Source organism: Bombina bombina, chromosome 8, assembly GCF_027579735.1.
Source record: "Bombina bombina isolate aBomBom1 chromosome 8, aBomBom1.pri, whole genome shotgun sequence".
NCBI lineage: Eukaryota > Metazoa > Chordata > Amphibia > Anura > Bombinatoridae > Bombina > Bombina bombina.
This window is the reverse complement of record NC_069506.1, coordinates 28,854,524-28,879,494: the sequence shown is the minus strand read 5'-3', so window position 1 is coordinate 28,879,494 and position 24,971 is coordinate 28,854,524. Positions and strand designations below refer to the sequence as shown.

Here is a 24,971-nt window from a genome sequence, read left to right as displayed (position 1 = left end):
GTGTGTGTGTGTGTGTATGTATGTATGTATGTATGTATGTATGTATGTGTGTGTGTGTGTATGTATATATATATATATATATATATATATACATATATATATATATATATATATATATATATATATATATATATATATATATATATATATATATATATATATATATATATACTGCTCAAAAAAATAAAGGGAACACTTAAACAACACAATGTATCTCCAAGTCAATCACACTTCTGTGAAATCAAACTGTCCACTTAGGAAGCAACACTGAGTGACAATCAATTTCACATGCTGTTGTGCAAATGGGATAGACAACAGGTGGAAATTATAGGCAATTAGCAAGACACCCCCAATAAAGGAGTGGTTCTGCAGGTGGTGACCACAGACCACTTCTCAGTTCCTATGCTTTCTGGCTGATGTTATGGTCACTTTTGAATGCTGGTTGTGCTTGCACTCTAGTGGTAGCATGAGACGGAGTCTACAACCCACACAAGTGGCTCAGGTAGTGCAGCTCATCCAGGATGGCACATCAGTGCGAGCTGTGGCAAGAAGGATTGCTGTGCCTGTCAGCGTAGTGTCCAGAGCATGGAGGCGCTACCAGGAGACAGGCCAGTACATCAGGAGACGTGGAGGAGGCCGTAGGAGGGCAACAACCCAGCAGCAGGACCGCTACCTCCGCCTTTGTGCAAGGAGGAACAGGAGCAGCACTGCCAGAGCCCTGCAAAATGACCTCCAGCAGGCCACAAATGTGCATGTGTCTGCTCAAATGGTCAGAAACAGACTCCATGAGGGTGGTATGAGGACCCAACGTCAACAGGTGGGGGTTGTGCTTACAGTCCAACACCGTGCAGGACGTTTGACATTTGCCAGAGAACACCAAGATTGGCAAATTCGCCACTGGCGCCCTGTGCTCTTCACAGATGAAAGCAGGGGCACACTGAGCACATTTGACAGACGTGACAGTCTGGAGACGCCGTGGAGAACGTTCTGCTGCCTGCAACATCCTCCAGCATGGCCAGTTTGGCAGTGGGTCAGTAATGGTGTGGGGTGGCATTTCTTTGAGGGGCCGAACAGCCCTCCATGTGCTCGCCAGAGGTAGCCTGACTGCCATTAGGTATCAAGATGAGATCCTCAGACCCCTTGTGAGACCATATGCTGGTGCGGTTGGCCCTGGGTTCCTCCTAATGCAAGACAATGCTAGACCTCATGTGGCTGGAGTGTGTCAGCAGTTCCTGCAAGACGAAGGCATTGATGCTATGGACTGGCCCTCCCGTTCCCCAGACCTGAATCCAATTGAGCACATCTGGGACATCATGTCTCGCTCCATCCACCAACTTCACTTTGCACCACAGACTGTCCAGGAGTTGGTGGATGCTTTAGTCCAGGTCTGGGAGGAGATCCCTCAGGAGACCATCCGCCACCTCATCAGGAGCATGCACAGGCGTTGTAGGGAGGTCATACAGGCACGTGGAGGCCACACACACTACTGAGCCTCATTTTGACTTGTTTTAAGGACATTACATCAAAGTTGGATCTGCCTGTAGTGTGTTTTTCCACTTTAATTTTGAGTGTGACTCCAAATCCAGACCTCCATGGGTTGAAAATTTTGATTTCCATTTTTTAATTTTTGTGTGATTTTGTTGTCAGCACATTCAACTATGTAAAGAACAAAGTATTTAATTAGAATATTTAATTCATTCAGATCTAGGATGTGTTATTTTAGTGTTCCCTTTATTTTTTTGAGCAGTGTGTATATATATATATATATATGTATATATATATATATATGTATATATATATATATATATATATATATATATATATATATATATATATATATATATATATATATATATATATATATATACACACATACACACATATACATATATATATATATATATATATATATATATATATATACATATATATACATATATATATATATACATATATATACATATACATATATATACATATATATATATATACATATATATATATATATATATATTAATATATATATATATATATATAACATTCCCTCTGGACTAGTAAAAACAGAATTTATGTTTACCTGATAAATTTCTTTCTCCAACGGTGTGTCCGGTCCACGGCGTCATCCTTACTTGTGGGATATTCTCCTCCCCAACAGGAAATGGCAAAGAGCCCAGCAAAGCTGGTCACATGATCCCTCCTAGGCTCCGCCTACCCCAGTCATTCGACCGACGTTAAGGAGGAATATTTGCATAGGAGAAACCATATGGTACCGTGGTGACTGTAGTTAAAGAAAATAAAATATCAGACCTGATTAAAAAAACCAGGGCGGGCCGTGGACCGGACACACCGTTGGAGAAAGAAATTTATCAGGTAAACATAAATTCTGTTTTCTCCAACATAGGTGTGTCCGGTCCACGGCGTCATCCTTACTTGTGGGAACCAATACCAAAGCTTTAGGACACGGATGAAGGGAGGGAGCAAATCAGGTCACCTAAATGGAAGGCACCACGGCTTGCAAAACCTTTCTCCCAAAAATAGCCTCAGAAGAAGCAAAAGTATCAAACTTGTAAAATTTGGTAAAAGTGTGCAGTGAAGACCAAGTCGCTGCCCTACATATCTGATCAACAGAAGCCTCGTTCTTGAAGGCCCATGTGGAAGCCACAGCCCTAGTGGAATGAGCTGTGATTCTTTCGGGAGGCTGCCGTCCGGCAGTCTCGTAAGCCAATCTGATGATGCTTTTAATCCAAAAAGAGAGAGAGGTAGAAGTTGCTTTTTGACCTCTCCTTTTACCTGAATAAACAACAAACAAGGAAGATGTTTGTCTAAAATCCTTTGTAGCATCTAAATAGAATTTTAGAGCGCGAACAACATCCAAATTGTGCAACAAACGTTCCTTCTTTGAGACTGGTTTTGGACACAGAGAAGGTACGATAATCTCCTGGTTAATGTTTTTGTTAGAAACAACTTTTGGAAGAAAACCAGGTTTAGTACGTAAAACCACCTTATCTGCATGGAACACCAGATAAGGAGGAGAACACTGCAGAGCAGATAATTCTGAGACTCTTCTAGCAGAAGAAATCGCAACTAAAAACAAAACTTTCCAAGATAATAACTTAATATCAACGGAATGTAAGGGTTCAAACGGAACCCCCTGAAGAACTGAAAGAACTAAATTGAGACTCCAAGGAGGAGTCAAAGGTTTGTAAACAGGCTTGATTCTAACCAGAGCCTGAACAAAGGCTTGAACATCTGGCACAGCTGCCAGCTTTTTGTGAAGTAATACCGACAAGGCAGAAATCTGTCCCTTCAGGGAACTTGCAGATAATCCTTTCTCCAATCCTTCTTGAAGGAAGGATAGAATCCTAGGAATCTTAACCTTGTCCCAAGGGAATCCTTTAGATTCACACCAACAGATATATTTTTTCCAAATTTTGTGGTAAATCTTTCTAGTCACAGGCTTTCTGGCCTGAACAAGAGTATCGATCACAGAATCTGAGAATCCTCGCTTCGATAAAATCAAGCGTTCAATCTCCAAGCAGTCAGCTGGAGTGAAACCAGATTCGGATGTTCGAACGGACCCTGAACAAGAAGGTCTCGTCTCAAAGGTAGCTTCCAAGGTGGAGCCGATGACATATTCACCAGATCTGCATACCAAGTCCTGCGTGGCCACGCAGGAGCTATCAAGATCACCGACGCCCTCTCCTGCTTGATCCTGGCTATCAGCCTGGGGATGAGAGGAAATGGCGGGAACACATAAGCTAGTTTGAAGGTCCAAGGTGCTACTAGTGCATCCACTAGAGCCGCCTTGGGATCCCTGGATCTGGCCCCGTAGCAAGGAACTTTGAAGTTCTGACGAGAGGCCATCAGATCCATGTCTGGAATGCCCCACAGGTGAGTGACTCGGGCAAAGATTTCCGGATGGAGTTCCCACTCCCCCGGATGCAATGTCTGACGACTCAGAAAATCCGCTTCCCAATTTTCCACTCCTGGGATGTGGATAGCAGACAGGTGGCAGGAGTGAGACTCCGCCCAAAGAATAATTTTGGTTACTTCTTCCATCGCTAGGGAACTCCTTGTTCCCCCCTGATGGTTGATGTACGCCACAGTCGTCATGTTGTCTGATTGAAACCGTATGAACCTGGTCCTCGCAAGCTGGGGCCAGGCCTGGAGCGCATTGAATATCGCTCTCAGTTCCAGAATATTTATCGGTAGAAGAGATTCTTCCCGAGACCAAAGACCCTGAGCTTTCAGGGATCCCCAGACCGCGCCCCAGCCTATCAGACTGGCGTCGGTCGTGACAATGACCCACTCTGGTCTGTGGAACATCATCCCTTGAGACAGATTGTCCAGGGACAGCCACCAACGGAGTGAGTCTCTGGTCCTCTGATTTACTTGTATCTTCGGAGACAAGTCTGTATAGTCCCCATTCCACTGACTGAGCATGCACAGTTGTAATGGTCTTAGATGAATGCGCGCAAAAGGAACTATGTCCATCGCCGCCACCATCAACCCGATCACTTCCATGCACTGAGCTATGGAAGGAAGAGGAACGGAATGAAGTATCCGACAAGAGTCCAGAAGCTTTGTTTTTCTGGCCTCTGTTAGAAAGATCCTCATTTCTAAGGAGTCTATAATTGTTCCCAAGAAGGGAACCCTTGTTGACGGGGATAGAGAACTCTTTTCCACGTTCACTTTCCAGCCGTGAGATCTGAGAAAGGCCAGGACAATGTCCGTGTGAGCCTTTGCTTGAGGAAGGGACGACGCTTGAATCAGAATGTCGTCCAGGTAAGGTACTACTGCAATGCCCCTTGGTCTTAGCACCGCTAGAAGGGACCCTAGTACCTTTGTGAAAATCCTTGGAGCAGTGGCTAATCCGAAAGGAAGCGCCACGAACTGGTAATGTTTGTCCAGGAATGCAAACCTTAGGAACCGATGATGTTCCTTGTGGATAGGAATATGTAGATACGCATCCTTTAAATCCACCGTGGTCATAAATTGACCTTCCTGGATGGAAGGAAGGATAGTTCGAATGGTTTCCATCTTGAACGATGGGACCTTGAGAAATTTGTTTAAGATCTTGAGATCTAGGATTGGTCTGAACGTTCCCTCTTTTTTGGGAACTATGAACAGATTGGACTAGAACCCCATCCCTTGTTCTCTTAATGGAACAGGATGAATCACTCCCATTTTTAACAGGTCTTCTACACAATGTAAGAACGCCTGTCTTTTTATGTGGTCTGAAGACAACTGCGACCTGTGGAACCTCCCCCTTGGGGGAAGTCCCTTGAATTCCAGAAGATAACCCTGGGAGACTATTTCTAGCGCCCAAGGATCCAGAACATCTCTTGCCCAAGCCTGAGCGAAGAGAGAGAGTCTGCCCCCCACCAGATCCGGTCCCGGATCGGGGGCCAATATTTCATGCTGTCTTGGTAGCAGTGGCAGGTTTCTTGGCCTGCTTTCCCTTGTTCCAGCCTTGCATTGGTCTCCAAGCTGGCTTGGCCTGAGAAGTATTACCCTCTTGCTTAGAGGACGTAGCACCTTGGGCTGGTCCGTTTTTACGAAAGGGACGAAAATTAGGTCTATTTTTTGCCTTGAAGGGCCGATCCTGAGGAAGGGCGTGGCCCTTACCCCCAGTGATATCAGAGATAATCTCTTTCAAGTCAGGACCAAACAGCGTTTTCCCCTTGAAAGGAATGTTTAGTAGCTTGTTCTTGGAAGACGCATCAGCCGACCAAGATTTCAACCAAAGCGCTCTGCGCGCCACAATAGCAAACCCAGAGTTCTTAGCCGCTAACTTAGCCAATTGCAAAGAGGCGTCTAGAGTGAAAGAATTAGCCAATTTGAGAGCATTGATTCTGTCCATAATCTCCTCATAAGGAGGAGAGTCACTATCGAGCACCTTAAGCAGTTCATCAAACCAGAAATATGCGGCAGTAGTGACAGGGACAATGCATGAAATGGGTTGTAGAAGGTAACCCTGCTGAACAAACATCTTTTTAAGCAAACCTTCTAATTTTTTATCCATAGGATCTTTGAAAGCACAACTATCCTCTATGGGAATAGTGGTGCGTTTGTTTAAAGTAGAAACCGCTCCCTCGACCTTGGGGACTGACTGCCATAAGTCCTTTCTGGGGTCGACCATAGGAAACAATTTTTTAAATATGGGGGGAGGGACGAAAGGAATACCGGGCCTTTCCCATTCTTTATTAACAATGTCCGCCACCCGCTTGGGTATAGGAAAAGCTTCTGGGAGCCCCGGCACCTCTAGGAACTTGTCCATTTTACATAGTTTCTCTGGGATGACTAAATTTTCACAATCATCCAGAGTGGATAATACCTCCTTAAGCAAAATGCGGAGATGTTCCAATTTAAATTTAAATGTAATCACATCAGATTCAGCCTGCTGAGAAATGTTCCCTAAATCAGTAATTTCTCCCTCAGACAAAACCTCCCTGGCCCCCTCAGATTGGGTTAGGGGCCCTTCAGAGATATTAATATCAGCGTCGTCATGCTCTTCAGTAACTAAAACAGAGCAGCCACGCTTACGCTGACAAGGGTTAATTTTGGCTAAAATGTTTTTGACAGAATTATCCATTACAGCCGTTAATTGTTGCATAGTAAGGAGTATTGGCGCGCTAGATGTACTAGGGGCCTCCTGAGTCTATCTGGTAGTTCAGACATGTTAAACAGGCATAAACTTGATCAGAAAGTACAAAAAACGTTTTAAAATAAAACCGTTACTGTCACTTTAAATTTTAAACTGAACACACTTTATTACTGCAATTGCGAAAAAACATGAAGGAATTGTTCAAAATTCACCAAATTTTCACCACAGCGTCTTAAAGCCTTGAAAATATTGCACACCAATTTTGGAAGCTTTAACCCTTAAAATAACGGAACCGGAGCCGTTTTAAGCTTTAAACCCCTTTACAGTCCCTGGTATCTGCTTTGCTGAGACCCAACCAAACCCAAAGGGGAATACGATACCAAATGACGCCTTCAGAAGTCTTTTATAAGTATCAGAGCTCCTCTCACATGCGACTGCATGCCATGCCTCTCAAAAACAAGTGCGCAACACCGGCGCGAAAATGAGACTCTGCCTATGCTTTGGGAAAGCCCCTAAAGAATAAGGTGTCTAAAACAGTGCCTGCCGATATTATTATATCAAAATACCCAGATAAAATGATTCCTCAAGGCTAAATATGTGTTAATAATCAATCGATTTAGCCCAGAAAAAGTCTACAGTTTAAATAAGCCCTTGTGAAGCCCTTATTTACAATCGTAATAAACATGGCTTACCGGATCCCATAGGGAAAATGACAGCTTCCAGCATTACATCGTCTTGTTAGAATGTGTCATACCTCAAGCAGCAAGGGACTGCAAACTGTTCCCCCAACTGAAGTTAATTGCTCTCAACAGTCCTGTATGGAACAGCCATGGATTTTAGTTACGGTTGCTAAAATCATTTTCCTCATACAAACAGAATTCTTCATCTCTTTTCTGTTTCTGAGTAAATAGTACGTACCAGCACTATTTGAAAATAACAAACTCTTGATTGAATAATGAAAAACTACAGTTAAACACTAAAAAAACTCTAAGCCATCTCCGTGGAGATGTTGCCTGTACAACGGCAAAGAGAATGACTGGGGTAGGCGGAGCCTAGGAGGGATCATGTGACCAGCTTTGCTGGGCTCTTTGCCATTTCCTGTTGGGGAGGAGAATATCCCACAAGTAAGGATGACGCCGTGGACCGGACACACCTATGTTGGAGAAATATAGTAATCTTTTCCACCCCTCTGTGTGTATATATTTCTTATAATTTTTAAAAACACAGCTCCATAGTTCCAGGTTAACAACATTGTGTATGTCCCTTTAAGGCAAAGAACAAAATACTACCACTCATTGCTTCATGAGATTGGTAAACATTTTTAGCAAATGTAGCACAATTTATAGAGTGGTAATCTTCCGGACTTTGTAAAATAGAATCTGTAGGATTACATCAGCTAAATATTTACCATGAAGCACTAAGCACTTAAGCGGTGCTGTAACTTAATATGCTTGCCTTCTTCAGACGCAGCTACAGGTAAAGAAATAAATTCCAGTGAGAAATACGGAACTATCGAGCGTAATCAGGCAGAGTAGGCCTGCAAAAAGGGATAGAGCGGTTACAGGTGCTCAAATTTGTCAACAAGTTTACTTTATTACAACCATTCACACACGTAGTTTACATTACTAGGCTTGACAAATACTGGAGTCAGCTTTCTGAATATTATTTTTAGTATAACAATATTACTTTATTTAGAATGCTTCCAATTAAAGGGACAGGAAATTTTAAACAACTTCCAAATCTACTAATATTATTAATAAACAAGCTTCATTCTTTAGTTATCCTTTGCTGAAGGAACAGCATTGCACTATTGACAGCTAGCTGAACACATCTAGTTAGCCAATCACAAGAGACAAATGTGTGCAGGCACCAATCACCAGTTAGATCCCACTAGTGTAGGATATGTGCGTATTCATTTTCAACAATGGATACCAGGGGGGAAAAAAAGTACATTTGAAAATAGAAGGAATTTTTAAAATGTATTAAAGGAACATGAGACCCAAATTTTTTCTTTCATGATTTAGAAACAGCATGCGATTTATTTTATTTATTTTTTTAAAAATCAGCTTTATTTTCAAAAGAAATGCAATACAATGTATGAACTCGCAGATCCATGAGGTAAACATACAATGGCTGATCATTTACCATGACTCAAGAAAGAGCATGCGATTTTAAACAACTTTCTAATATACTTCTATTATCTAATTTGCTTCATTCTCTTGCTATCCTTTGCTTAAAAGCATACCTATATATGCTCAGTAGCTGATTAGTGGTTGCACATAGATGCCTCATGTGATTGGCTCATCCATGTGCTTTGTTATTTATTCAACAAATGATATCTAAAGAATGAAGCAAATTAGATAAGCAAATTGGAATGTTTAAAATTGTACTCTATCTGAATCATGAAAGAAAAAAAATTTGAGTTGAACGTCCCTTTAAAATGACTTGCTCTGATTCGTGCAAATTTAATTTGGACTTTCCTATCCCTTTGAACATAGAATTATTAAAGGAACATGAAACTCAATTTTTCCCTTCATATTTACATAGAGCATACATTTTTAAACAACTTTCCGATTTACTACTTTTATCTTATTTGTTTCATTCTCTTGTTAACCTTTGTTGAAAAGCACACCAAGACAAGCTCATGAGCAACAATGCACTACTGGGAGGTAGCCGATCTGTTGCAGCACATATCTCTAATGTAATTGGCTCAACTGTTGTGTTCAGCTAGCTCCCAGCAGTGCACTGCTGCTCATTTGAAAGGGATATGAAACAAAATGTCTCTTTCATGATTCAGATAGAGCATGCAATTTTAAACAACTTTTTCATTTACTTCTATTTTCATTTTTTCTTCATTCTCTTGGTATCTTCAATTGAAAAGCAGGGACATATGTTTAGTAGCCGGCCCATTTCTGGAGAACTATATTGCAGCAGTTTTGCAAAAACTGCAATTTGCAAGAGCCATGAAGTAAGGGCTACCACCTCGGCAATGTTTTCCTGGACACTAATGAGTTACACATGCTGCAGGGTGTGCAGGGAGGAACATGTATTGTGCAGCTAGACAGCACAAAAATAGTAACCCTGGACAGCACCATTCACGTTCCTCCCTGCAAACCCTGCAGCATGTGTAACTCATAAGTGCCCAGGAAATCAGGCATGTAGTGCTTCAGATGCCTACCTAGGTATCTCTACAACAGAGAATGCCATGGGAACAAAAGCAAATTTGATGATAGAAGTAAATTGAAAAGTTGTTGAAAATTGTATGCTGTATCTAAATCATGAAAGATAAAGGTGTTCCATGTCCTTTAATTCATTCAATATCAGTCAAATAGAACAATGACTGCTCTCCCTACAACGGCCTGTTGTTGCTCTATTTTACCTAAGAGCATACGTGTTACAAACACACATTCCTGTTCCCATGCTTGTGGCGTTTTTGCTTTTTATTAAACCTTCATGATTCTGACAGCAAGTGTCATTTAAACAACTTTACAGTTTACTACTATTATCAAATTTGCTTCATTCTCTTTGTATCCGTAGTCAAAAAGCATACCTAGGTAGATGCAGGAGAAGCAATTCACTGTTGCCGATTAGTGGCTGCACATTTCTGCTTCATCACTAGCTCACCCATTTTATTCAGCTAGCTCCCAGTAGGCATTGATGCTGCTTTGATTAACATATTAAAAAAGGTTGACATATTAAAGGGATACAAAACCCAAACACTTTTCTTTCATGATTCAGATAGAGCATACAATTTTACACTTTCTAATTGACTATTATTCATTTTCCTTTGTTCTCTTGGTATTTTGTTGAAAAGCAGGGACATATGCTTAAAAGCCGGCCCATTTCTGGAGCACTAGAGGGCAGCACTATTTCCTGCCATTTAGTGCTTCAGACGCCTACCTTGGTAGCTCTTCAACACAGAATACCGTAGGAACCAAGCAGATTTAATAATACAAGAAAATTGGAAACTTTTTTTTAAATGGTTTGTTCCGTCTGAACCACAAAAGAAAACGTTTGGTTTTCATATCCCTTTAATAGTTCTTCTAGTGCATAGAAAACAGAATAATATCAGCAATGTCAGCAATATTCTTTCTATATTTTGCCCCCTTTTTCTGTGATTGAAAATGTAAATTGCTGAGCATCCAATTTCCTTCAGAAGTCTAACCAAGCTACATTTTACACAGTGATTGACCACTGTAGAAGCTTATTGATACCTAATTGGCCTCGGTAAGAGAAATAAGAGGTGTATCCTTTGACTGCAAATTACCCCGACGATGACAGTTTACCCTGCTTTTAAAACCCATTTATATAGACCTTTTCCAATACAGCATTTTTAATTGGTTATATATAATTAAAAAACTAAATCTTTTACATGTATATTATTACCTTTAAAAGGGAGAAGTACTGAGACGCACAGGATAACACAAATGCTTTGCTCATGAAAACTGCACTGGTAACGTACACATCTTTTGTAGATGCAAGTGAAGGTTTAGAATGTGAGGTCCCCTAACAACAGAGAGTAGGCGAGCATTATTTTAAAAATGATGTTCCTCAATGATAACTCATGCAAACCACTAGATATACAACAGTAAACCCCACACACACCTGCCCCCGTCCCAGTGAAGTACTTAGTGTGTTGTGGTGGCATCACTAGCACACAAGCAACCAATAGCCAGGGCTCAGCAAACGCAGTGGCTCCTACAATTCTACTCCTGGCTACTAACTTTTTGGGCTATTCTCCATACATCTATATAACATTGTCTGGTTCCTGAAATATATCCTTAATATTCTTACTGGCTCCAAATTTTTAAACAGATTTGTCAGGCACTGCCAATAGCCATATGTCCTGGCTTGTGTGCAAGCTACAAGTTATCCACCCCAAAAACAAAAAATCACTGTTTTGCTGCTATTTGCATTTAAAGATATAGAGAATAACCCAAAAATGTAGGAGCCAGTGACAACTTGTTTCTTGGGACATTTTGTCCCACAATCAAGAATGATACACATTAGACAAAAGAAAATGTTAAACACAAAAACGTTGTATCCATTTGTGTAAATCAAAGGCTGAGGAAATTACAATGAAATAGTTTTACTGAAAGTTTACAAGTGCAAAATAATCCAGTCTATTATTTTTAACCAAGATAAACAACTTATATTGCAGCTGTACACTTTTTACCTTACTGTAAAATATTGATGTAGACATATATAGTAACTTTCTCAAACCCTGGATTTAATATTATTATAGAATAAAGGTACAAGAACAAAATAAAACCAGCATCCTTGCAAACTAGCCAAACAAATCTGCAGCACAGTTTAAAGCCGTATAAACCTGTGATGACTATCACCAACAAGGGAGCCTACTGCTGTTGAATAATGGGTTTGATAACCGTCATTGGTGCAAATTATACGGCTCCTAAGAATTCCCAACACATTTTTAATTAGCTGCCATTGCAGCACTTGGTTTAATCACATGCACAATATAGGTTTTCCTTCAGTAATACATAATCTGATAAAATAAACTGCACCAGTTTTCACCTCTCTCAACTTTCTCCAACATACCAAGAAATACATTTTTTTTTACATACATTTTATATATATTTAGAATTTTATTTATTTTGTACAAATAAATTATATAAAACACCACAAAAGTAGGATTTGTATTTCACAGCATTGAGTCCTATAAAAGAAGCAGCTACACTGAGCAAAATATTAGCAGCAGCTGGGGGATGTGGGGGGCACCCACAGGTTTCTTGTGGATTCTAAACCAGGGCGACAGGGACTACATTTAAGGTGCCAGTGGTTCCATGGCACCTGGATTTGTTGATCCCTGTGTACTTTTTGCATGGTATAATGAAAGCTTTGGTTAATGACTTACTCAATAAAAGTAAATAAAAACATAGGAGATTGCTAGTGAATTTGTATCACAAGAAAGAAAAAAAATGACAGTAACCCTTTGTGAAAAAAATATTTTTTGCAAATAAGTATTAGAATTTTCACTTTTAAAACAGATCCCATCCCTCACACAGTTGCAATGCACAAACTCACATTTTCTGTCACGTATATGAAAGAGCAGCACTTAAAGAGCCATTAAACACTAAATAAATGTCATGCACCTCCCTCTAATCATGGGTGCCGCCATTTTGTAACCTAGGTTTCACTGCAGGTATCTGAAAGAGTTACTGCACATGTGCAAACACATCAGCACTGGAATGCAGTGAAAGACAGATTTCAACATGGCGACATCCATGACTAAAGGGAGGTGGGGAATAACCTCACTACTATACTTATAAATGCATGGAGTGTTTAAAACATGCAGACATGAACATGAAAGAACACGAAAGTCAATATTTGTGCACAACTCATTCCCAAGTACAGATTGTTTCCAAGCTGTAGAGGTTGACTTATTCAGCTCTATTGTTGGGCGATGATAACTCTAAAAGCAATTTTATTGAGGAACCTGTTAGCGCTCCACAAATACCTGATAATAATAATAAAATTGAGGGCATAAACATATTAACCCTTTAAGGACACAGCTTTCAGTTTGCTCAATTGTTTTATGACGGAAAAATTCTGTCATATGTCCTTAAGAGGTTAAAATGCACTTGTAGATGTGAGAAGATAACCCATATTTTTGCATATACCAAAAAATATGGTCTGCCATGCAAATATTCAAAAAGCTGCTGCAAAAGTTTAGTAAAATTGAACAATTATGTAGAGTAAATAACTGCCCTACGGTTTATGTTTTACATTTAAAACTAAAGTAGCACCTTGTTAATAAACAGCTAAACGTGCAAACCTAGCAGGTTTAAATCCCACAGACCAATCTCATTTTTTCACCCATGGCTTGCTCAGTGATCAGAGTAGCATTCTATGTAGAGTGCCTAACCGTTATGTATTGGTACAAGGGGGTAATGCCCCTTTCCTTGAACTGTGTAACAAAATGTTACAATTCCCTATTCGGAATTCAACATTTGCTTCAAGAAAAAAAAATAGTGAAATGGAACACTGGGATGCTGATACTTATAAGCATCAATAGAATCATTATTAGAATATTTGCATGAATGCTTTTATAATTGAATGTCACATTAAAAACAGGAAAATGTAGACACAAGCTTATCAAGCAACAGAACAAACTTCCAGAGGTTTAGTAGCGATTGTGCGCTTACCTGTCACTACTGGTACTACTGCTGCTGCTGATAGAATCACTGCTTGACGATCTGCTCCTGGAGCCACTGCCACTTGGGGATCTTGCAGGTCTGGACGCTTGGCTAGCCAACCTCTGTGGGGACTGATTTCTGGATTGTGACGAATGTGGGGACCGACTCCTGCTGTGCTGGTAGTTACGGTCAGGCCGCCTCCCTCGTACCTCCCTAGAAATATCATTCCTATAGATATCCCTGTGCACAACACTTGGTAACGGAAAAGGTTCTCGAGCCCTAGACTCATAGCGTGGATCATGAGTATCAAATCTTGTTGGACTCCTCCGAGAATTATAATATATCCCATGCTGTAAGGTCCGATCCCTTGGATCTCTATAGTAATCCTGATCATAGTGTCGTGTCCGATCGAATCCCCCAGCAGTCCCACGTTCATGGTGTCCATAGGCACTATGTTCATAAGTACGCTCCCTAGTTTCAGAAGCCCTGCATTAAAGAGGAGAAACTGTTTTAATGCTATTGCAACATAAAGCTGTAAAAAGGTAGAAAAGTTCATGCAAGCATTCATATTTATCAGTTACTCATTATTTAGGACACACACAAAAATAAAATCAGCCAATTCTGTAATAAGCACACAGCTTCACAATCTGCCTGGGCTACATTTATAGTAAACTATTTAAAGGAAGATTTTCATGGTATCTCACTAGTTACTAATAAATCTCTTTAAAATTAAACTAAAAAAATAAAATAAAAAGCAGAGGTAATCCAAAACTGGTCGAAAATTAACATCCACTCGGCAAAATAACATCTTGAATATTAGGAAATAAAGTGGAAGAACCAACATTTAGTCCCAATGTCTTAATTTGCAGGTAGTAATCAGTCTTCAGGGCAATGAAAGAGCAAGATGAATATTTGCTGGAAATATTTTTGGCCCAGTAATTTCCATTTGCTGTTGTAGCATATTTTGATGCGTGATCATTCAGAATCTTCTTTTTAAAAGCACCTAATTAGTAGAACTAAAAAACTAACCATACAAGACTATAGAAATAATAAAAACAAAGCATGGCACTGTCTAAGGTTATTTTCTGAAACCTCATGTATGCACTATCAGGATGGTTGATATTGGCCATCAGTTGATACAATGGACACTGAGCATAAGAGTATAAAACAGGAAACCGATTCTTTTAGAAACTTTATTAAGGTTACAAGTGGTAATTGTTGCAGGGGTGGACAATTATTTTTTTATGCATTTCATTATATTTCATAGATCTAAAACATGTCCAATAATTCTTTGTTCTTTGGTTAAAAAAAGTAAATAAAAAATGCTGGGTCATCCTTTTACTCCACTTGCTCATTTTGACACCATTGATAAGACGTCACAAGTTTAGACCTTTTTTGCATCTAAATTTATTTTATTGAACTATTATCACTTTCAATAGCACGTTGCGTGCTTTGCTGTCTTAACAACTTAGCTAAAATTGGGGGGAAGGGAGAGGGCAACAAAAATTTGAAAGCAATAACTGTCTGCATATTATAATTAGCATTTTTAAGTAACCAAAAATAGGGATATTAATTGTGAGTCTAAGTATTTAAATGTGGCTGATTTATGATGTTGTGTGCTTCACAACAGAGCTATGTGAAATACATGCTAGGCCAAATGATAAATAAATCAGTCACCCAGATTGGGTGCCACGGTGCTGACACAGCTCTCAACTATTGGTTTTTTAAGTGCTAGAGCAATTAAAAACAATTACATTTTAATGATTGCTGGCCAAAAAAATTGCAGCCTTTTGCTTGCTTTATTTTTGCTTAAAATGCAGACCTCTCCAGTGTTTGACTCTAATCCTGTTCCCTCAATAAGGCTTTTCTGCCTCCCCACGCAGCCAAATAGGCTGTTATGGACGCACAGCACAACTTGCACCAGGTCTTTTGCAGCATTTGATAGGCTACACTGGGAAGAGCTGTTCGGTAAGAAGAGAGTAAAATTAATTTGTATGTTCATTTTGCAGAAATACATTATGCAAAAGCTTTTATCTCTGCTAAAATTAGATGCCTTTTTGCATTGAAAGTTAGCTAATAAAGTTAATGCATCACTTCTAAGTCTTTTTAAACATTTGGCTGTCAGATATGTCTGCAAAACATTGCAAAGTAACCTACTACAGCGCCATTGGCAAACAAGTAATTAATGCAGTTTGCAAAATAACCGTAGGCAAATAAGCACCTACCTAAGGTGCTCCTGCAAGTCTACATCTGACCAAGCAACATACCAAGAAAGTTCATGTAAAAAGATTAATGTAAAACAATTCAAACACACATTAGATTACTTAGACTCACAAGATAGATATTTATGTATATCAATTATTTTAAATCAATCTGTACAATACTATGTGGAAAGACTCCGTTAAGAACCGAAACAAAAAGGTTGATGCTACTTTTTTATACAATCATTGCTCTATGCTGAACGCTAGTATTGAAGTAGTTGGCTCTAGATTTGTTTTTGTTTTATTATCTGAGAAACATTGATTTCCTTTTTATTCAAACTAGAGTTTAAACGATTGCTAAAAGGGACAGTGTACACCAGAATTGTTATTGTTTTAAAAGATAGATAATCCCAATATTACCCAGTCCCTAGTTTTGCATAACCAATAGAGTTATATTAATGCACTTTTTACCTCTGTGATTACCTTGTATCTAAGCCTCTGCAAACTGCCCCATTATGTTAGTTCTTTTGACAGGCTTGCAATTTTAGCCTATCAGTTCTGGCTCCTAGGAACTCCACGTGTGAGAACAGTGTTATCTATATGATTCACATGAACTAACACCCTCTAGTGATGATAAACTGTCAAAATGCATTTAGCTTAGAGGCGGCCTTCAAGGTCTAAGAAATTAGCATATAAACCTCCTAGGTTTAACTTTCACCTAAGAATACCAAGAGAACAAAGCAAAATTGGTGATAAAAGAAGATTGGAAAGTTGTTTAAAATTAGATGTCCTATCTGAATAATGAAAGTTTATTTTGGACTAGACTGTCCCTTTAATTATTTAGGAGCTTGGAAAAGCCCAGGCACACAAAATTGTACTTGTGACATCAAAAACAAAAATGCCTGAAAATACCTCTGCTAATTTCTCTTATCTAACTTTTAAATCAAATTTTAACTGACTCCTAAGTTTTCATTTTTCTCCATTAGTGTACTTTATTTTAAAAAAAAAACATGACAATTTAAAAAGTGCTTACATTTAGAAAATAGAGGTGCAAATGTTGAACACATGTTAACTCCACTGGTAGACAAACAATGGAAGAAATGTTTTAATTTTTTTTTTAAAGAAAAAGGAAAAAAGGTTGGTTGGTGTCTGTGATTCTAGTTGCTGGCTTTTCCATGATGTACTTCCAAATCAGTATATTCCTTTGGAGATCAGATGGTGGCAGTTAAAACTATAATTAGTACTTAAAACATAAAATATGATCTACATTGACGTTTTAGTTATTTGCTCTCCAATGTGTCTCTTGCAATGTGTCCACTCATATTCTTACACATATCACAATGTGAAATGATAATCTTTAATAATTATACGCGAAGAAAATGATACATAACACTTCTTTTGTTCTGTAGTTGGTGTGTAGCTCTGACTTCACCAATAACACTACAATATTTCACTGCAGTATTAAGATACGTTTGGTTTTGAATCCTAACATTGACTTAGGAAGCTCAAATTCTGGTGACGTTTTCAGCAATCCTGAATTGTAGTGGGAACAGTGGACATTTGTCAAAAGGAATATGAAGGCACAATGTGTAATTGTTTTTGTTTAGTAAAATGAAGAGAACATTACGGCTATAACAGACACACCAAGGCAATCGCTATGATTAAACAGACACTACAGAGAATAAGCAAAAGGAGAAAGCAGAATTGTGAGGTTCAGAAGACTAAGCGCTAACAAGGCTGTTTGATGTATCTATTAGTACTACTGGAGTTAGTGGAAATAAAAGGATGACTTGGGTTAGACAGGGGCTAAGATATACAGGGCAGCACATACCAACCTTTTCCAAGTGAGGAAACACGACCTAAAATCCCAATTAAATCTAGGGAGTGATTTGAGAACATAATTTTCCCAATTTGGTCCCTTTTATAGGGATAATCCACCTTCTCAATGAGGGTAAAGGGTTCAAAATGACACCTTTGATGAACCGCCAAGAAAAATTTCTAGGGCCATACCCCCCAAAAAAAAAAAAAAGTGAAAAAAACTTAAAAAATAAAGTAAAATAATCCACAGATGATGTTCATTCTATGGCAAAAAGCAAAAAAAAAATCAATAGATTTTACACCATTCCAACCCCCAAATGACACATTTTCTTCCACTGTGGGTATTGTTGGAAAAAATTATGTCCTTTAAAATTTGAAGAAAAAAAAAAAACTTTGAAATAAGTCTTCTGAAGTCTTCCCAGCCTTGTATTGTCCAATTAGACTATTCATTCACAGTCACCCAAACGAGCTCCAGAGCCACACAATTTAGATTAGGGGAAATAGAAAAAAAATATATCTCCACATTGTTGTTGCTGCTTTTTTTTTTTTTTTTTTCCTTTAAACTTTTAAATTTAGAGTTGCATTATAATTCTTTGCAAAAGTCTTAAGTTCTGGAAACGATGTGCGAAATATTCCAAACAAAACATGGTATAGTATCACACTGCAATGTGGTAGAATAATTCCCAAAGGTATCGATTTATGTAGATCCACACATAGTAGTCTTCTGTCTTCAACTTCTGTATCATTCCATTTGCAGAATCCAATGACTTCCATGTATAGTGTTTTGAGAAATGTCTGTGGTAACATCCATTTTCCAGAGCTACAGTCTGTTAGACCCCTATATCAAATACTGTAGATGTTTCTATACTTAATACTCCATAAAGAATGTCAGCTTATATTTGTTACGGCTTGTAACTCCATGGGATATATCCAATGCGGCAGAAGTACTATCAATAGAAAGGTATATAGATAATAAATCCAGAATCCATTAGACCAATTCGTATTTCCATTTTAAGAATTTCACTTTGAAGCAAACATCCAACCGGCTGCACCAACAATCCTTTTAAGATCCACAAAATCAACAATATCCTCACCATTAGGACAAGAATAACTTGTGTCTCCAAACCAAAAAGGAAGGAAATAGATTTCCAAAAAATTTTTAAATCCATCTGGGGGCCCTATGCGAGTTTGGTTGTTCTCACCATTTTAAATACAAAACACCTGCCTAGAGAAACCTTACAACTTACCCATCAAGTCTCCGCTCATAACGTCCTTCCCGTGCATGAAGTGATTGAGGGGGTCCATAAGCGGGTGCCCCACTACCTCCTCTGAACCCAGACACCTCTCTAGTACGAGATGTTATGGAAACTGTATCATCCAATACACGAGCAGCACCTGGAATAGTGCCTGGTTCATTGTAATCCGTCCTTAGGTCTCGATCTCCCATTTTGTTAACTGCATTGTGTGCCTTCTGAGCACTTTTGATATCCACAAAATCCACAAATGCTGCCACACCGCCATCAGATCCCCTTTTGGGCAGAATTTTAACACTTTCAACACGTCCATATCTAGAATGAAGAAACAAGAGAGAAAGGGGAACGCACACATTAGTATTAAAAAAAAAAAAAACTACTGTTAAATGCAAATTACCAGGAATGTGAAACTTAACTGTTTAGTTAAAACATCAGGTAACAGTGCACTCAATACCAAGGATGGCAAAATTAACAGGATCTAACAAACCTAGGAGCCAGTGAGCCACTGACTTAACTTTTGGGTTATTCTTCATATATCTATATACAAATACCACTGTCTGGCTCCTAAATATTCTTACTGGCTCCTAAATTTAAACCTATTTGTCGACCAGTGGCATATAAGAATCTTTTTTATTTAACTTAGTACAGTGGCTATGAACTTTTTGTTTTGATATGAGCTTTCTTATCTAAATACGCTTTAATAAAACATTAAAGGGGCAAAAGCACATTTGTTTTAGTACTCATGATTTGAATCAGCAATTGAGAAATGCACTGTATAAAATTTACATAGATTTTCTTTTTTTTTTAAAGTGTTTAAAACTTATTTAGCTAGGATTTTTCTGTTATTTAATTCCTCATCATCTAAACTTGGAATAGTTAGATATGCTGCTTTTTGACTTATTTCAAATGAATGTCCCTTTAAAAAACAAGGCTGGAAAACCAGCTTACATAACAACTAATTTACTGGGGAAAATTACAGATCCACTGAAATGTAAAGAACAGTTTGCTTCCTATTTCCAGAAAGAAGGATAAAAATTGTGTTTTCAGCTGCTCACCGTTTCTATACTACCTTAACAAGTCTAACTGTAACCTACCCATAAATTAAAACAGGTACTTTTTTTTAGCCCAACTATTGACTGACAGAAAACATGTTATGTTTTATGCTAAACCCCTATATACACAAAAGTGTACTACCTAACCCATTCTTACAGCATGAATAAGCACAGGCAGTGAGTTTCGTGCCCAAACCTGCCCTACGTTACAAAACATTTAAATAAGGGAAAGTTCTTAGTCAGGAGTCAGAACTACCAGTACCCTGCAATGCACAAAATATGTAGTCATTTAATTCTAACGTATGATATGCATTTAGTCCATTTACAACAAATGCACAAATGTTTTAAGAATTTCAGTATGTAGCGTACCTTAGCACTACAGGCAAGGTACCATTAAGGGGATATTAACACTAAATAAATGCTAGATAGAATGATGTATACAAAGAACACAGGTCTGAGAATAGCATTTAGTTGTTTAAATAGTGACAAAACAATTGTAAATGTTTCAGTGTCTATAAAACAATGGGAACTGTCATGTTGTAACTTAGGTTACCTTATCTGCTGTGGCCAATTAGGAACAGTTATAAATAGGTCACTAGAGTGTGCAGCCAATGGCTGTGTGGAATATATCTTGTTCGGCACTTCCATTTCTAACAGGAACGGAAATGCTCACAGTTTCAGAATGGAACAGGAAAAGGGGACAAAATAAATCATGAACGTATATTGGAGTATATATATATATATATATATATATATATATATATATATATATATATATATAATCTATAATTCTATATTGTCATCTCAAATTGTTTAATGTCTGTTTAAATATTTTCTTTGCTATGAATGTGCATTACAAGACTAAGGACACTTCCCAAACAACCACTTAAATATACTGAAATAGCAACATCATCTGCATGACCTATTTAAAATACCCATGCAACACTGGAAATGTTCACCAAAAACATAATTCACAGAAGTAAAAAAAAAAAAAAAAAATGCAGAAAAGAATATTAAACAATCTACGGTAGAAGGGCTTTCTTGTCTCAGAGGATTACCAATCTATTTCCTTTAGATGCAGTAACTTCAGCATGATGTGACTTCTAAACATGCAAAATGTGAAATTATCAGGGAACTGTCCACTTCCACGGTGGATACAGAACATTGTGCATTAACAGCAGCAGATAAGACAATAGAATTCCTTGAACATATGCTCATACACATGAAAAATGGATAATAGGTAAAATATTAAACTTTGAAATTCATCTGAATTTCAATCAAACTATATGTGTTACTGCATTGTCATTATTATGCAATTCTACTCTATGAGTTGGCTCTTTAAAAGGTGGATGTACTTTGTCAGGTGTACTTTAAAATGGTGTACGTAATGGAATAGAAAATATAATTGTCTGACACCTTAAAGCTAATTAGCCCACGGCATACTTTAATACACCCCCCTAAGCACAGATGTGCAGTTATATTTTACTGTCTGCACACAGAAGCATGTGTGAGCCATCTGCAATCGTTTTTAAAAACCTTTTTCTAACTTTTAAACAAAATCAATAGTGCTCAATTTACAACAAAATATTTGTTAATTTGATAACAAAAAATTACTCTCAATAATAAAAACAGAAATGGATTTATCCTTAGACTGATTTGGAAATATTTTTTACGTTGTTCTGGAAATGTATTTCCTTACCATAGAACTTTGATTACGCTAATCATGCAACCTCATGAAGAGACAAAGTGATCTGACCTATAAAACTAATAAAGCCTGAAAACTAACCACATCAATCAAGTGTCACTGCTTTCTTATGATATAAAGCGGGCATGGAAAAAAGTATTTTGCTATTGATCTCCATAAACCATTAACCACAATTAGAAGAACGATTTAAAAAAAAAAAAAAAAAAACAGATTCACAAGCTGGAAAAAAATACAATTCACTTATTTTATTGTATTTTGCCATTCTTAATAAAATAGTGCTTGGTGGAAAAAAGTTCTTCCCTGATGTACTAAGTATCAGGATTAAACAATGCACAAACTAATGCAACTCAGACATAAGCAGTAACAATCTAAGAAAACGTTAGAACTGCTTTGTTTTCAGTTAAATGTGTATCACTAACATTTCAGAGCATGACATATTTGCAAAGACAATAGAGGCTAGTCAGTAAAAAGATGCTCTCAAAAAGGAATTAGCATCCTTTAAAAAAAATAAAAAAAATTGTGGATGATGCATTAGAAAAACCAAGACTAAATTAAACATAAAATGAGGTTACCTTGTGTACATGCGGATTTGTGGGCATGAAAGATCTAGTTTGTTCTGGTTGACCAATTATAATTATTTTCTATTATACAGAGTTCATATAAAATTTTCCCCCAATCAACCGAAACAATGGACTGCTACACTATTTTCATACCAGGTTAAACTCGGTGGCAATTTCGGGGCAGAAACCCCTACACAACTATTCTATAATAATGGTAGATAAAGTGACAGTCACTGTATATTTTTTGTAAAATGCAACATAAAAAAAAGTATAAAATTACAATGTAAACCATCTGTATGTACACTTGCTTCATTGTTAGCTCTAATTTATAGATGTATAACTTTTTATTAAAATGAAAATCTGAGATGATGGGCTAAATAGTATTTACAAAATCAAATATAATATAGATTCAGTCCCAAGCAATTGAATTCCTCTAAATTTCCTTTCTTTTTTTGCCTCTTTTATTGCAATAGAATCCTGTAGATTTTAACAGGTCTATTTTTTTTTGGTGACTTTATTATTATTTTTACCTATATAAAATCTGCGAGTCATTATAAAAATAGTATTTAAAAAGTGACATCGCAATGATACCACTGAAGCAATCAAAGCCCAATTCAAATGTAAAATGGTAAAGGAAATTTATACAACAAAAGATGTACTAACTGGCGATACTGAACAATAAAAGCAATTCCTCCCCCAAACAATGAACAGAATGGTGTTTACACACTCTGCATAACACCACGTTAAAACAGAAACCACAGTCATGATTTTATAAATAACACACATTTTTCTCACTGCAGTGACAAATGCATCTATCGTGTGGCGTGCACGAGTATACAACTGGAGCTTGCAATTTAATTAAGCTTACTAAGCCCTTCCAGAATTTCTTCACAGAATGGGGGATGGGTGGGAACGAGAAGTATATTTGCCCAAAATAAGATCATTTGAGAAAGGAGACTATAACAAAATGATTCTAACCAGTATTTCAAGTCATTTTACCTCTTACTGATAAAATGATAAGAACCTTTTACGTCCGCATCACAGAAGATTTGTATATTACATAAAAAGGATATATAAGATTGTGTGTACAGCCATACACTGAATAATACAGAACAGAAAATGTGTGCACAATACAACATACGATTCCAACAACCTCTGATTATTTAGGAAATTTTACACTGTAAATAGCGACTATAGTCTATAATCCCTCCCCATGTATCTCTTAGCAACATCTCCTTGGCAACTTCAGCACAATATTTTAAAGACCTTTTCAGTTGCCTTGAAAGCCTAGCAACATCAAGCCCGCAGTGCATAAAATGTCATTAATCTGATGATCCAAAAATAACATGCAATAGAAACGTTGACCCTTTCATGAAATTAGGAAATAAGGGGCAACATGCACTGAAAAAAACAATTTTTACCCCACAGATGACTATTCACAGCTTCACCCAGAGGAAGTGTCTGCAGCTTTTGTGTGTGTTTTGCAGAGACCGGAGGTTTGACTAATCTCTGGAGCCACAGATCTTAATTTATTTCTGGTTCCTACATTTCTGCAATATCTTACTAATTGCCTATATATACACACACATTTATTTCATAGATTCTTAAATTTAGCAGTAATTTGAATATTGGGGATTTAGCTGCACATTTTTAATATACGTTTGTCAACCCCTCAAATAGGCAGTGCTTGTTCAAGGTTTCGAACTAGGAAGGTACAAGACGCCATTTTAAGGAGAACCTTTCTATTGAGACCAAGCACATCTGCTGCAGGGGCGATGTCCAGTTAAGGGTGAGCAAAGGGAGCTTGCAACAACCATGCTTGGGAATTACCCATACAAAGCACAATAGAGCGAACGGGACAAAGGTCATTCCTTGCTGTAAGTAGCAATTCTTGACTCTGAGTGCAACGTGTTGTGTCTTTCACATAACAGATTGTGGGAACCACATCCTTGATCACTATTTTTTTTATTTACAAGCCTAGATCAGAAGAAAAAAAAATTGCTCAACTGCCTTCCCTAGTCAGGAAGTTTGCATGTACTACACTTAAGGTTACCAGCTTCTGTCCCCTATACAGACAGAGGTTAACCCACCAAAAGAAGGTCACACCACTGTTACTCTTGCTGCATCTCAAAAGGGTTAATATGCTGCCTAAACGTGTCTGCACTTTAAGAACATCAGCGTCTATTTTTAGCCATTCCAGGGAATGCAAAATCTGCCCCAGAAGCACCATGCATTTGGATCAGGTCTCCCACACATGAAGCAGTTTCCCACCAAGCTCCTATGTTATTAGCAGTTATGAATGGGCTGTATTATTAGACCTATATTCCCTCCCCCAACACAGATGCAGGCAGGGTGTCACAGGGAGGGGGCAAAATGTTTAATAATTCACTAGCGCAAAAGAATGAAGAAAGGGACAAACAATACTGCCCCCATTAGAGCCTGGGATAATGTTTGAACATGCAGACTCTTTCCCATGGTGACTCACTATTAGGCACACTCTACAATTCCCTGCGGTAAACATCTAGAGAACCTGCCCAACCTATCAAACCACACACAGTGTGCTGCAAGACAACAATGCCAGTACTGAATGATCACAAGTGTGTCTCAAAACACCATAG

The 24,971-nt window shown here is 38.0% G+C and overlaps 1 protein-coding gene across 2 annotated transcripts in view; it reads right to left on the bottom strand.

Annotated features, from left to right (window-relative positions):
• SPEN (spen family transcriptional repressor) overlaps positions 1 to 24,971 on the bottom strand; it is a 109,773-nt gene that overhangs the window by 82,711 nt on the left and 2,091 nt on the right. For both annotated transcript variants that reach the window (XM_053690247.1, XM_053690248.1), the window contains exons 2-3: positions 19,031 to 19,351; positions 13,774 to 14,250 (exon numbers count right to left, since the gene is read on the bottom strand). In XM_053690247.1, coding sequence (XP_053546222.1) covers positions 13,774 to 14,250; positions 19,031 to 19,351 — 798 coding nt within the window. The remainder of the gene's footprint in view (positions 1 to 13,773; positions 14,251 to 19,030; positions 19,352 to 24,971) is intronic.